The sequence below is a fragment of the Kogia breviceps genome, chromosome 2 (assembly GCF_026419965.1).
Source record: "Kogia breviceps isolate mKogBre1 chromosome 2, mKogBre1 haplotype 1, whole genome shotgun sequence".
Classification (NCBI taxonomy): domain Eukaryota; kingdom Metazoa; phylum Chordata; class Mammalia; order Artiodactyla; family Physeteridae; genus Kogia; species Kogia breviceps.
In genome coordinates this window covers 80,035,829-80,047,941 of record NC_081311.1, presented here as the reverse complement: position 1 = coordinate 80,047,941, position 12,113 = coordinate 80,035,829, and the positions used below count along the sequence as shown (strand labels likewise).

At 38.7% G+C, this 12,113-nt stretch overlaps 1 protein-coding gene across 5 annotated transcripts in view; it reads left to right on the top strand.

Annotated features, from left to right (window-relative positions):
• TBCE (tubulin folding cofactor E) overlaps nt 1–12,113 on the top strand; it is a 124,053-nt gene that overhangs the window by 89,524 nt on the left and 22,416 nt on the right. For all 5 annotated transcript variants that reach the window (XM_067025681.1, XM_067025682.1, XM_059054620.2 and 2 more), the window contains one exon: nt 11,865–12,050. In XM_067025681.1, the coding sequence (XP_066881782.1) occupies nt 11,865–12,050 (186 nt within the window). The remainder of the gene's footprint in view (nt 1–11,864; nt 12,051–12,113) is intronic.

The window sequence follows — 12,113 nt, the reverse complement described above, 5'->3', positions numbered from 1 at the left end:
GTATGTTTTCTCTTTTCTGTTGAGCAAGAAATCTTAAAATCTTACTTTTCTTCAGCACCATGAATGGAGTTTAATACTTGGCGTCAGAGGGGACATGGTGTCCGGACCATGTCCACAACACTGGCTCACTTAACAAATGGAAGCCCCTCGATTTACTTATCCTCTGTGCGTCATAAGATTGTTGGAAAGTGTTCCGAGGTTCTTAAGTGAGCATTAATGCATCAGTATAAAATATCTCCTGGGGGGTGGAATGGATTGGGAGATTGGAATTGACACATACACACTACTATGTATAAAAGAGATAACTAATGAGAACCTACTGTATAGCACAGGGAACTCTACTCAGTGCTCTGTGGTGACCTAAATGGGAAGGAAATCTAAAAAAGAGTGGATATATGTATTCATATACCTGATTCACTTTGCTGCAGAGCAGAAACTAACAAAACATTATAAAGCAACTATACTCCAATAAAAATAAAAATAAAATAAAATATTCTGGTATGGTATAAAATGATAGGATTTTTTTTTTTTTTTTTTGCAGTACGCGGGCCTGTCACCATTGTGGCCTCTCCCGTTGCGGAGCACAGGCTCCCGATGCGCAGGCTCAGCGGCCATGTCTCACAGGCCCAGCCACTCTGCAACATGTGGGATCCTCCCAGACTGGAGCACGAACCTGTGTCCCCTGCATTGGCAGGCGGACTCTCAACCACTGCGCCACCAGGGAAGCCCGATAGGATAATTTTTTAAGAAATCACTAAATGTGCTGATAGGATACAGGCAGGGTGAATCTCTTAAAAGGTGAAGAGAGATATTTCATTTTGGTAAGCTTCCCATAAATCAGGGCAAAATAGAAATTGTGACATTCAGAAGCAGTGTGCAAAATATTGCTTATCTACTGAGCTTTTTTCTTTTTTTTTTTTTCTGTTGGAAAAGTGAGTTCACCAGGTCAATTCTTTAGATATTACAAGCAATGTACATTAAATTAGAGTGAATATTTCTCCTCTCATGGTGAATGGTTAGTTATGCAGTGTTGCTGAAAAGGCTCTATGCATGGCTGTAACAAACAGGATATCAAGGTCAACGACATTTATTAGAAACTCCCCAGAGACCCAGTCTTTCCCAGCATCTAAACAAGCCCCAATAACAAAGATACTTACTCTAGGAGTTTTGGAATCTGTTGGGGACCCTTTTACCTTTGAGTAGTATTGCCAGATTCAGCAAATAAAAATACAAAATGCATGGTGAAATTTGGATTTCAGATAAGCAGTAAATCATTTATTGGTATAAGTATGGGACATGCATCATACATACTTATAATGAAAAATTTTAAGTATATAACAAATTTCAGATTGTTTATCTGAAATCCAGATTTAACTGGGCAACTGAATTTTATCTGACAATTCTGTTGGGCAGACTGAATCTTGATTTTATAGTGCTTTGTGAGAGTCTTTCGTTTCTGCAAGAGCCGTGGTTGGGATGTGGACTTTCCTAGCTGTGTATGTAATTGCTGGGCCGAAGGAGGCAGGAACTTGAACAAGCCGAATGCTTACAAGAGAAAACATTTTGGACTCTCCCCCTTCAGTCCCTCCCCTCCCCCAGTTTTTTCTCTTTTAGGCAGGGTTCAGGATTTCAGTGTTCAGATGCAACATCTTGATAATAATCTAAGATCTCAGTGGAATCTTTGAATTATTAGTTTGTCTTTGAAGATTTACTGTTATTGATGGGCACGCCTTCCGCTAGCATTTTTTATTTGCTGGGCTGTTTGTTTTTCCGAGAAACCTGCCAGGAATGTTGCAGAGGAGACTGATGTTTGATGTTTTCCTTTGATCTGTAAAGGGCACAGCATCTCCTTTGCACCCACCTAACACCATTCCTGACTTCTTTCTTCTGCCTGCAGCCAAACTAAACAGCAGTAAAGGCCTCTTCTTGAATTGTTCATTACCACTGTTATGAGTTTAGGACAGAAATGAAAACCATGGTATTTGTTTTGCATTGTTGTTTTTTCACTTATTATAAATGTGCTAGTTTTAAAATTTGTGCTCTCATAGTTATTTTTACATTTCAATCACATAATATTTGAACAGTACGCTTTCCTATTTCTATTTCCACCCCCCTAATGTTACTCCTTTAAGGAAAACTAATACTATTTCATAAATTTCCTAATTTCATTTCACAAAAATTTCAAATTTCACTGTTTCATAAGCCAAAGCCTGTTTCATAAATGTGAGACTCTAGGAACAGTCTCTTAGATGCAAAACTCATTTGTTTGTATACATTTAGATAGATTGAGGTACATAAACGAGTGTTCTAAATTGTCTGGAATTATTTTTCCGACAGCTAACAACATACCTTGGGATTTAGTTCAGCCTTGTACATGTGAAGTGTTTAACATTCATAACGTTTAGTTGTTAGTAAACACAAGATTGGACTGTGTACTGTCATAATGGAAAATTAAACCAGACAACCTACAAGTCATCTTTGTGATTTACTTTGTAAGAAACACCTTTATTTTATTTTTTTAAAAGTATAAATAAAATAAATATTTATTTTTATATTTATTTAATTTATATTTATTTATTTATATTTATTTTTTATTTTTTAAATATATTTTTTATATTTTATAAATAAATCTTTTTCAGATTCTTTTCCCTTATAGGTTATTTCAAAATATTGGGTATAGTTCCCTGTGCCATACAGCAGGACCTTGTTGTTTATCTATTTATATATAGTAGTGTGTATATGTTAATTCCACACTCCTAATTATCCCTCTCCCCCCACCCTTTACCCTTTGGTAACCAACCATAAGTTTGTTTTCTATGGCTGTGGGTCTATTTCTGTTTTATAAATAAGTTCATTGTATCATTTTTTTTAGATTCTATGTATAAGTGATATCATATGATATTTGTCTCTGGCTTACTTCACTTAGTGTGATAATCTCTTAAGTCCATCCATGTTGCTGCAAATGGAATTATTTTCATTCTTTTTTACGGCTGAGTAATATTTCAGTGTGTGTGTGTGTGTGTGTGTGTGTGCGCGCGCGCGCGTGCGCGCACACTGGTAGTCAGGAATCCAAGTCTTGGCTGTGCTTACCTCTGTGATTGTGACCCCAGTATCCCCAACTGAAACGGGATTGGATTAGATCAGAGTTTCTTAAAGTGAGACACGAGGCCCCCCTGCATCAGAATCCTCTGGCACATTGTTTTAAACAGCAGAACCTGGGCCCCAGCCCAGTCCCACTGTGTGCACACCCTGGGGTAGGTTCCAGTAAGCTTTCCAGGTGACTGACTGCTTTTCAGGTTGAGTTTGAGAAGTCCTAGACTAGGTAATCTCTTCGGTAGATCCGTTTGAACTCTTAAAAAAAAAAAAAAGAAAAAAGAGGCTAGGGAATTCCCTGGTGGTGCAGTGATTAAGAATCCTCCTGCCAGTGCAGGGGACTCGGGTTCGAGCCCTGGTCGGGGAAGATCCCACATGCCGCGGAGCAACTAAGCCCGCGCACTGCAACTACTGAGCTCATGTGCTGCAACTACCGAAGCCCATGTGCCTAGAGCCCGTGCTCCGCAACAAGAGAAGCCACCGCAATAAGAAGCCCGTGCACTGCAATGAAGAGTAGCCCCCGCTCGCCACAACTAGAGAAAGCCCGCACGCAGCAACAAAGACCCCAATGCAGCCAAAAATTAAAAATTAAAAAATACATATATATATAAACGAGGCTAGCTACATTTAATCTCTTTAGCTGAGTGATAGAAATGTGTTTCTTAAAACAGAACTGTGTTCTTCACACTGGGAGCCTTTTCTGTGTGAAAAGAAAATGAAATATTTTCTAGGCAGCTTCTGGTAGCCAGTTATCCTCTGATATCACAGCAGGCAGACTCAGGACCTGATTCTGCTGCAACAGAGAATTTAATTTCCTGCATTGACAATTTCCCCCTCTCCCTTGCGTTATTTTTGTCTCATGTAAGTTTGGTACTTTCTCCCATCTTAAAACATCTGCCCTTTCCATCCCTCCTCTCCCCTTTCCATTGCATCTCCTGCGGACGCGAGGAATCTGAGCCCACTCTCCGCTCACTCTCTGGAGCTTGTCCCACGGCCCCGTCCCAGCTGCTTCTAGCAGGGTCACTTTCCGGTTGCTGGATTCACTGGCCAAACTCAGCTGTTGCCTTCCGGGCATTCACAGCCCTGGACACGGTTGTCCACTGTCTCCACTGCTTTCCAGGACACCACCCTCTCTGGGGGTTCTCACGACCTCTGGACCCCTTCTTTTTGCCCTGACATCACTTCTGACTTTCCGAGATTCCAACTTCCTCTTACAATCTGGTAATCTCTGTAGACCCACCTCCCAGAAGAAAACGTATATATGTTTATATTGACAAAATTTATCATCAGTATTATTTTCATCCTCTTTAATTATGGTGACTTCTCCGGAAGTTTCATTTGTTTAAAAGAGTTAAAGGGTGTAAGCCAACATAGTGTTTATCATACATTTTTGGCAATTCATGTATTTCATCATTTATTCTCTACCATGATCAAATGATGATATTAACACTTACAGCTGGTTTTTTTTGTGTGTGGGATTTTTAATTTTTGAATTTTATTTTTTTATACAGCAGGTTCTTATTAGTCATCCTTTTTTTTTTTTTTTTTTTTTTTTTTTTTTTTTTTTGTGGTATGCGGGCCTCTCACTGTTGTGGCCTCTCCCGTTGCGGGGCACAGGCTCCGGACGCACAGGCCCAGCGGCCATGGCTCACGGGCCCAGCCGCTCCGCGGCATGTGGGATCGTCCCGGACCAGGGCACGAACCCGTGTCTCCTGCATCGGCAGGCGGACTCTCAACCACTGCGCCACCAGGGAAGCCCAGTCATCCATTTTATACACATCAGTGTATATATGTCAATCCCAATCGCCCAATTCAGCACACCACCCTCCCCAGCCCCCCGTGGCTTTTCCCCCTTGGTGTCCATACATTTGTCCTCTACATCTCTGTCTCAACTTCTGCCCTGCAAACTGGTTCATCTGTACCATTTTTCTAGGTTCCACATACATGTGTTAATATACGATATTTGTTTTTCTCTTTGTGACTTACTTCACTCTGTATGACAGTCTCTAGATACATCCACGTCTCAACAAATGACTCCATTTCGTTCCTTTTTATGGCTGAGTGATAGTCCATTGTATATATGTACCACAGCTTCTTTATCCATTCGTCTGTCGATGGGCATTTAGGTTGCTTCCATGACCTGGCTATTGTAAACAGTGTTGCAGTGAACATTGGGGTGCATGTGTCTTTTTGAATTACGGTTTTCTCTGGGTATATGCCCAGCAGTGGGATTGTTGGATCATATGGTAATTCTGTTTTTAGTTTTTTTGTTTTGTTTTGTTTGCGGTATGCAGGCCTTTCACTTTTGTGGCCTCTCTGGTTGTGGAGTACAGGCTCCAGACGCACAGGCTCAGCGGCCATGGCTCACAGGCCCAGCCGCTCCGCGGCATGTGGGATCTTCCCAGACCGGGGTATGAACCCATGACCCCTGCATCGGCAGGCGGACTCTCAACCACTGCGCCACCAGGGAAGCCCTATTTTTAGTTTTTTAAGGAACTTCCATACTGTTCTCCATAGTGGCTGTATCAATTTACATTCTCACCAACAGTGCAAGAGGGTTCCCTTTTCTCCACACCCTTTCCAGCATTTGTTGTTTGTAGATTTTCTGATGATGCCCATTCTAACTGGTGTGAGGTGATACCTCATTGTAGTTTTGATTTGCATTTCTCTAATAATTAGTGATGTTGAGCAGCTTTTCATGTGCTTCTTGGCCATCTGTATGCCTTCTTTGGAGAAATGTCTATTTAGGTCTTCTGCCCATTTTTTGATTCAGTTGTTTGTTTTTTTAATATTGAGCTGCATGAGCTGTTTATATATTTTGGAGATTAATCCTTTGTCCATTGATTTGTTTGCAAATATTTTCTCCTGTTCTGAGGTTTGTCTTTTCGTCTTGTTGATGGTTTCCTTTGCTGTGCAAAAGCTTTGAAGTTTCATTAGGTCCCATTTGTTTATTTTTGTTTTTATTTCCATTACTCTAGGAGGTGGATCAAAAAAGATCTTGCTGTGATTTATGTCAAAGAGTGTTCTTCCTATGTTTTCCTCTAAGAGTTTTATAGTGTCCGGTCTTACATTTAGGTCTCAAATCCATTTTGAGTTTATTTTTGTGTATGGTGTCAGAGGGTGTTGTAATTTCATTCTTTTATATGTAGCTGTCCAGTTTTCCCAGCACCACTTATTGAAGAGACTGTCTTCTTCGTTGCATATCCTTGCCTCCTTTGTCATAGATTACTTGACCATAGGTGCGTGGGTTTATATCTGGGCTTTCTTTCCCGTTCCATTGATGTATATTTCTGCTTTTGTGCCAATACCATATCATCTTGATGACTGTAGCTTTGTAATATAGTCTGAAGTCAGGGAGTCTGATTCCTCCAGCTCCATTTTTTTCCCTCAAGACTGCTTTGGCTATTCGGGGTGTTTTGTGTTTCCATACAAATTTTAAGATTTTTTGTTCTAGTTCTGTAAAAAAAAAATGCCATTTGTAATTTGATAGGGATTGCATTGAATCTGTAGATTGTTTTGGGTAGTAGACTCATTTTCACAATATTGATTCTTCCAATCCAAGAACGTGGTATATCTCTCTATCTGTTTGTATCATCTTTAATTTCTTTCATCAGTGTCTTATAGTTTTCTGCATACAGGTCTTTTGTCTCCCTAGGTAGGTTTATTCCTAGGTATTTTATTCTTTTTGTTGGAATGGTAAATGGGAGTGTTTCCTTAATTTCTCTTTCAGATTTTTCATCATTAGTGTATAGGAGTGCAAGAGATTTCTGTGCATAAGTTTTGTATCCTGCAACTTTACCAAATTCATTGATTAGCTCTAGTAGTTTTCTGGTGACATTTTTAGTATTCTCTATGTATAGTATCATGTCATCTGCAAACAGTGACCGTTTTACTTCTTCTTTTCCAATTTGTATTCCTTTGATTTCTTTTTCTTCTCTGATTGCCGTGGCTAGAACTTCCAAAACTATGTTGAATAATAGTGGTGGTGGTGAGAGTGGACATCCTTGTCTTGTTCCTGATCTTAGAGGAAATGCTTTCAGTTTTTCACCATTGAGAATGATGTTTGCTGAGGGTATGTCGTATATCGCCTTTATCATGTTGAGGTAGGTTCCCTCTCTGTCCACTTTCTGGAGAGTTTTTATCATAAATGGGTGTTGAATTTTGTCAAAAGCTTTTTCTGCATCCATTGAGATGATCATATGGTTTTTATTCTTCAGTTTGTTAATATGGCGTATCACATTGATTGATTTACGTATATTGAAGAATTCTTGTATCCCTGGGATAAATCCCACTTGATCATGGTGTATGATCCTTTTAATGTGTTGTTGGATTCTGTTTGCTAGTGTTTTGTTGAGGATTTTTGCATCTACTTTCACCAGTGATACTGGTTTGTAATTTTCATAAGTGATATTGGTTTGTAATTTTCTTTTTTTGTAGTATCTTTGTCTGGTTTTGGTATCAGGGTGATGGTGGCCTTATAGAATGAGTTTGGGAGTGTTCCTTCCTCTGCGATTTTTTGGAAGAGTTTGAGAAGGATGAGTGTTAGCTCTTCTCTAAATGTTTGATAGCATTCACCTGTGAAGTCATTTGGTCCTGGACTTTGTTTGAAGATTTTTAATCACAGTTTCAATTTCATTACTTGTGATTGGTCTGTTCATATTTTCTATTTATTCCTGGTTCAGTCTTGGAAGGTTAAACCTTTCTAAGAATGTGTCCATTTCTTCCAGGTTGTCCATTTTATTGGCATAGAGTTGCTTGTAGTAGTCTCTTAGGATGCTTTCTGTTTCTGTGGTGTCTGTTGCAACTTCTCCTTTTTCATTTCTTATTTTATTGATTTGAGTCCTCTCCCTCTTTTTCTTGATGAGTCTGTCTAATGGTTTATCAATTTTGTTTATCTTCTCAAAGAACCAGCTTTTAGTTTTATTGATCTCTGCTGTTGTTTTCGTCTTTTCCATTTCATTTATTTCTGCTCTGATCTTTATGATTTCTTTCCTTCTGCTGACTTTGGGTTTTGTTTGTTTTTCTTTCTCTAGTTCCTTTAGGTGTAGGGTTTGATTGTTTATTTGCTTCTTTCTCTAGTTCCTTTAGGTGTAGGGTTTGATTGTTTATTTGTGGTTTTTCTTGTTACTTGAGGTAGGCTTGTATTGCTATAGACTTCCCTCTTAGAATTGCTTTTGCTGCATCCCATAGGTTTTGGATCATCACGTTTTCACTGTCGTTTGTCTCTAGGTATGTTTTGATTTCCTCTTTGATTTCTTCAGTGAGCTCTTGGTTATTTAGTAACGTATTGTTTAGCCTCCATGTGTTTTGTGTTTCTTTACGTTTTTTTCCCTGTAATTCATTTCTAATCTCATAGAATTGTGGTCCGAAAAGATGCTTGATATGATTTCAGTTTTCTTAAATTTACTGAGGCTTGATTTGTGACCCAGGATGTGATCTATCCTGGAGAATTTCCAAGCGCTTTTGAGAAGAAATTGTAATCAGCTGCTTTTGGACGGAATGTCCTATAAATATAAATTAAATCTATCTGGTCTATTGTGTTATTTAAAGCTTCTGTTTCCTTATTTATTTTCATTTTGGTCTGTTCATTGGTGTAAGTGAGGTGTTAAAGTCCCCCACTATTATTGTGTTACAGTCGATTTCCTCTTTTATAGCTGTTAGCAGTTGCCTTATATATTGAGGTGCTCCTATGTTGGGTGCATATATATTTATAATTGTTATATCTTCTTCTTGGATTGATCCTTTGATTGTTATGTAGTGTCCTTCCTTGTCTCTTGTAACATTCTTTATTTTAAAGTCTATTTTATCTGATATGAGTTTTGCTACTCCAGCTTTCTTTTGATTTCCATTTGCATGGTGTATCTTTTTCCATCCCCTCACTTTCAGCCTGTATGTGTCTCTAGGTGTGAAGTGGGTCTCTTGTAGACAGCATATATATGGGTCTTGTTTTTGTATCCATACAGTGAGCCTGTGTCTTTTGGTTGGAGCATTTAATCCATTCACGTTTAAGGTAATTATCAATATGTATGTTCCCATGACCATTTTCTTAGTTGTTTTGGGTTTGTTTTTGTAGGTCCTTTTTTTCTCTTGTGTTTCCCACTTAGAAATTCCTTTAGCATTTGTTGTAGAGCTGGTTTGGTGGTGCTGAATTCTCTTAGCTTTTGCTTGTCTATAAAGCTTTTGGTTCCTCCATCGACTCTGAATGAGATCCTTGCCAGGTAGAGTAATCTTGGTTGTAGGTACTTCCCTTTCATCACTTTAAGTATGTCATGCCACTCCCTTCTGGCTTTTAGAGTTTCTGCTGAGAAATCAGCTGTTAACCTTATTGGAGTCACGTTGTATGTTATTTGTCATTTTTCCCTTGCTGCTTTCAATAATTTTTCTCTGTCTTTAATTTTTGCCAGTTTGATTACTGTGAGTCTCGGCATGTTTCTCCTTGGGTTTATCCTGTGTGGGACTCAACCATGCTTCCTGGACTTGGGTGGTCTTTTTCCATATTAGGGATGTTTTCAACTATAATCTCTTCAAATATTTTCTCAGGTCCTTTCTCTCTCTCTCCTCCTTCTGGGACCCCTGTAATGCGAATGTTGTTGAATTTAATGTTGTCCCAGAGGTTTCTTAGGCTGTCTTCATTTCTTTTCATTCTTTTTTCTTTAGTCTGTTCCACAGCAGTGAATTCCACCATTCTGTCTTCCAGGTCACTTATCCGTTCTTCTGCCTCAGTTATTCTGCTATTGATTCCTTCTAGTGTAGTTTTCATTTCAGTTATTGTATTTTCATCTCTGTTTGTTTGTTCTTTAATTTTTCTCAGTCTTTGTTAAACACTTCTTGCATCTTCTCGATCTTTGCTTCCCTTCTGTTTCCAAGGTCCTGTATCATCTTCACTATCATTATTCTGAATTCTTTTTCTGGAAGGTTTCGTATCTCCACTTCATTTAGTTGTTTTTCTGGTGTTTTATTTTTCCTTCATCTGGTACATAGCCCTCTGCCTTTTTATCTTGTCTGTCTTTCTGTGAATGTGGTTTTTGTTCCACAGGCTGCAGGATTGTAGTTCTTCTTGCTTCTGCTCTACAGCTGTTTCATAGTCATACTTAGATTTCCCTGAAAGTAAGGTATCATTGTCATGATGCAGTGCTGAATGCTGAAATTTAATGTGTCTAAAGATCTGTTTTGAAAATCTTGGAAAGCCTTGACAACAGTCATTACATACAGCAATATGATTAATATTTTTTAAATTCTTCTAGAGATTATTACTAAAAATTGTTATAAAACCTGAATTGTGATAAAATATCACAGTTGTGATAAAATATCCTATATTTCTATAGAATTCTTTCCACATGCTCTATTTTAGTCCCATATTTGAACTTTCATTTAGTTCAAGTTATCATTTAAAAGATTTTTGTACATAACCCTGTTATCCACAGATGTTTTCATTTCTTTGTGTCCTTATTCAATCTTTGTTTAGCCATAGATATGATTCCTCTGTAGTTGTGTCATGTACAATTTGGTTCAATTTTTAGAAATCTAAGCATTATTCTGTAAGTAATTTTATTAAGTATTATAGCTAGAATATTTTAATGACTACCTCTGTCTGGTTTACTTAATAGTTCCTGTCCAGCTGGCATTTTTATGGTTTCCAGAGTTTCTCAATTACCAAAAAAATGCTATTATATAGAATCTTTATAAAAGCAATTTTGTTTTTATTTTTAAATTATTGCCTGCTGACAAATTCCCAGGAGTATGATTATACAATCAAGAACTAACCCAACCTTTGTCTTTGAGTGTTAGGACTTTATTTTTTACTAGATTTGTTGAAAATAGTTTCATTGCTTGAATTTACATTTCTTTTAAAAAATATTTAATTCTTTTGGCTGTGCTGGGTCTTCATTGTGGTGCATGGGCTTCTCTCTAGCTGTGCTGCGCGGGCTCCAGTGTGCGTGGGCTCTGTAGTTTGCCGCATGCAGGCTCTCTTGTTCAGGTACGAGAGCTCAGTAGTTGTGGTGTGTGGGCTTAGTTGCCCTGCAGCATGTAGTTCCCCGGCCAGGGATCGAACCCACGTCCGCTGCATTGGAAGGTGGATTCTTTACCACTGGACCACCAGGGAAGTCCCAATTTACATTTCTTAATCATTAGCAAGGTAAGACTTTTCCCCCATGGATTTAATACTTCTCTTTTCTCTTTTGTGAATCATCTGTTCCATCTGTCTGTTTATCTATTGGGATTTTACCTGCTTGCATCAGCACACAACCCTTCATGATCAATTGCATGAATTACCCCCCCTTTTTTTTTTTTAGTATATCACTCTCCCTTTTACGCTGATTCTACTTTTTCAGCATACAGAAAATTTTGAAAACCTTCAGAACATTGCCTTATGGTGGATGATACTTTCTTTTTCCTTCTTTTTAACAATTGTTTAATTGCTTTTATTTGCTAATATATTTGTAAATGCAGGCATTTTACATTTGTGGCAGAGTGACAGTATAAAGGATTTTTGTGTGTGTGATCTTTTTTTTTTTTTTTTTTTTGTGGTACGCGGGCCTCTCAGTGTTGTGGCCTCTCCTGTTGCGAAGCACAGGCTCCCGACGCACAGGCTCAGTGGCCATGGCTCTGCGGCATGTGGGATCTTCCCAGACCTGGGCACGAACCCGTGTCTCCTGCATTGGCAGGCAGATTCTCAACCACTGTGCCACCAGGGAAGCCCTGTGTGTGTGATCTTATTTAAAGGTCCCCATAGATTATATTTTCTCTGTTCCGTTTCTCTCCTTTCCCAGGCACCCAACGGGAGGTTCCTTCATTCGTCCAAACAAAGTAAATTTTGGAGTAGACTTTCTCACTGCAGTTAAGAACCGCTATGTGTTAGAGGATGAACTAGAGGAAGAGGGAAAAGAGCAAATTGTTACAATTGGAAATAAACCTGTGGAAACCATTGGTTTTGACTCTGTTGTAAAACAGCAAAGGTAAGTGGCACTGATAATGGTAGAGCCGACTTTCACAGTTTCATCAAAGTTCAGGATTTAAGG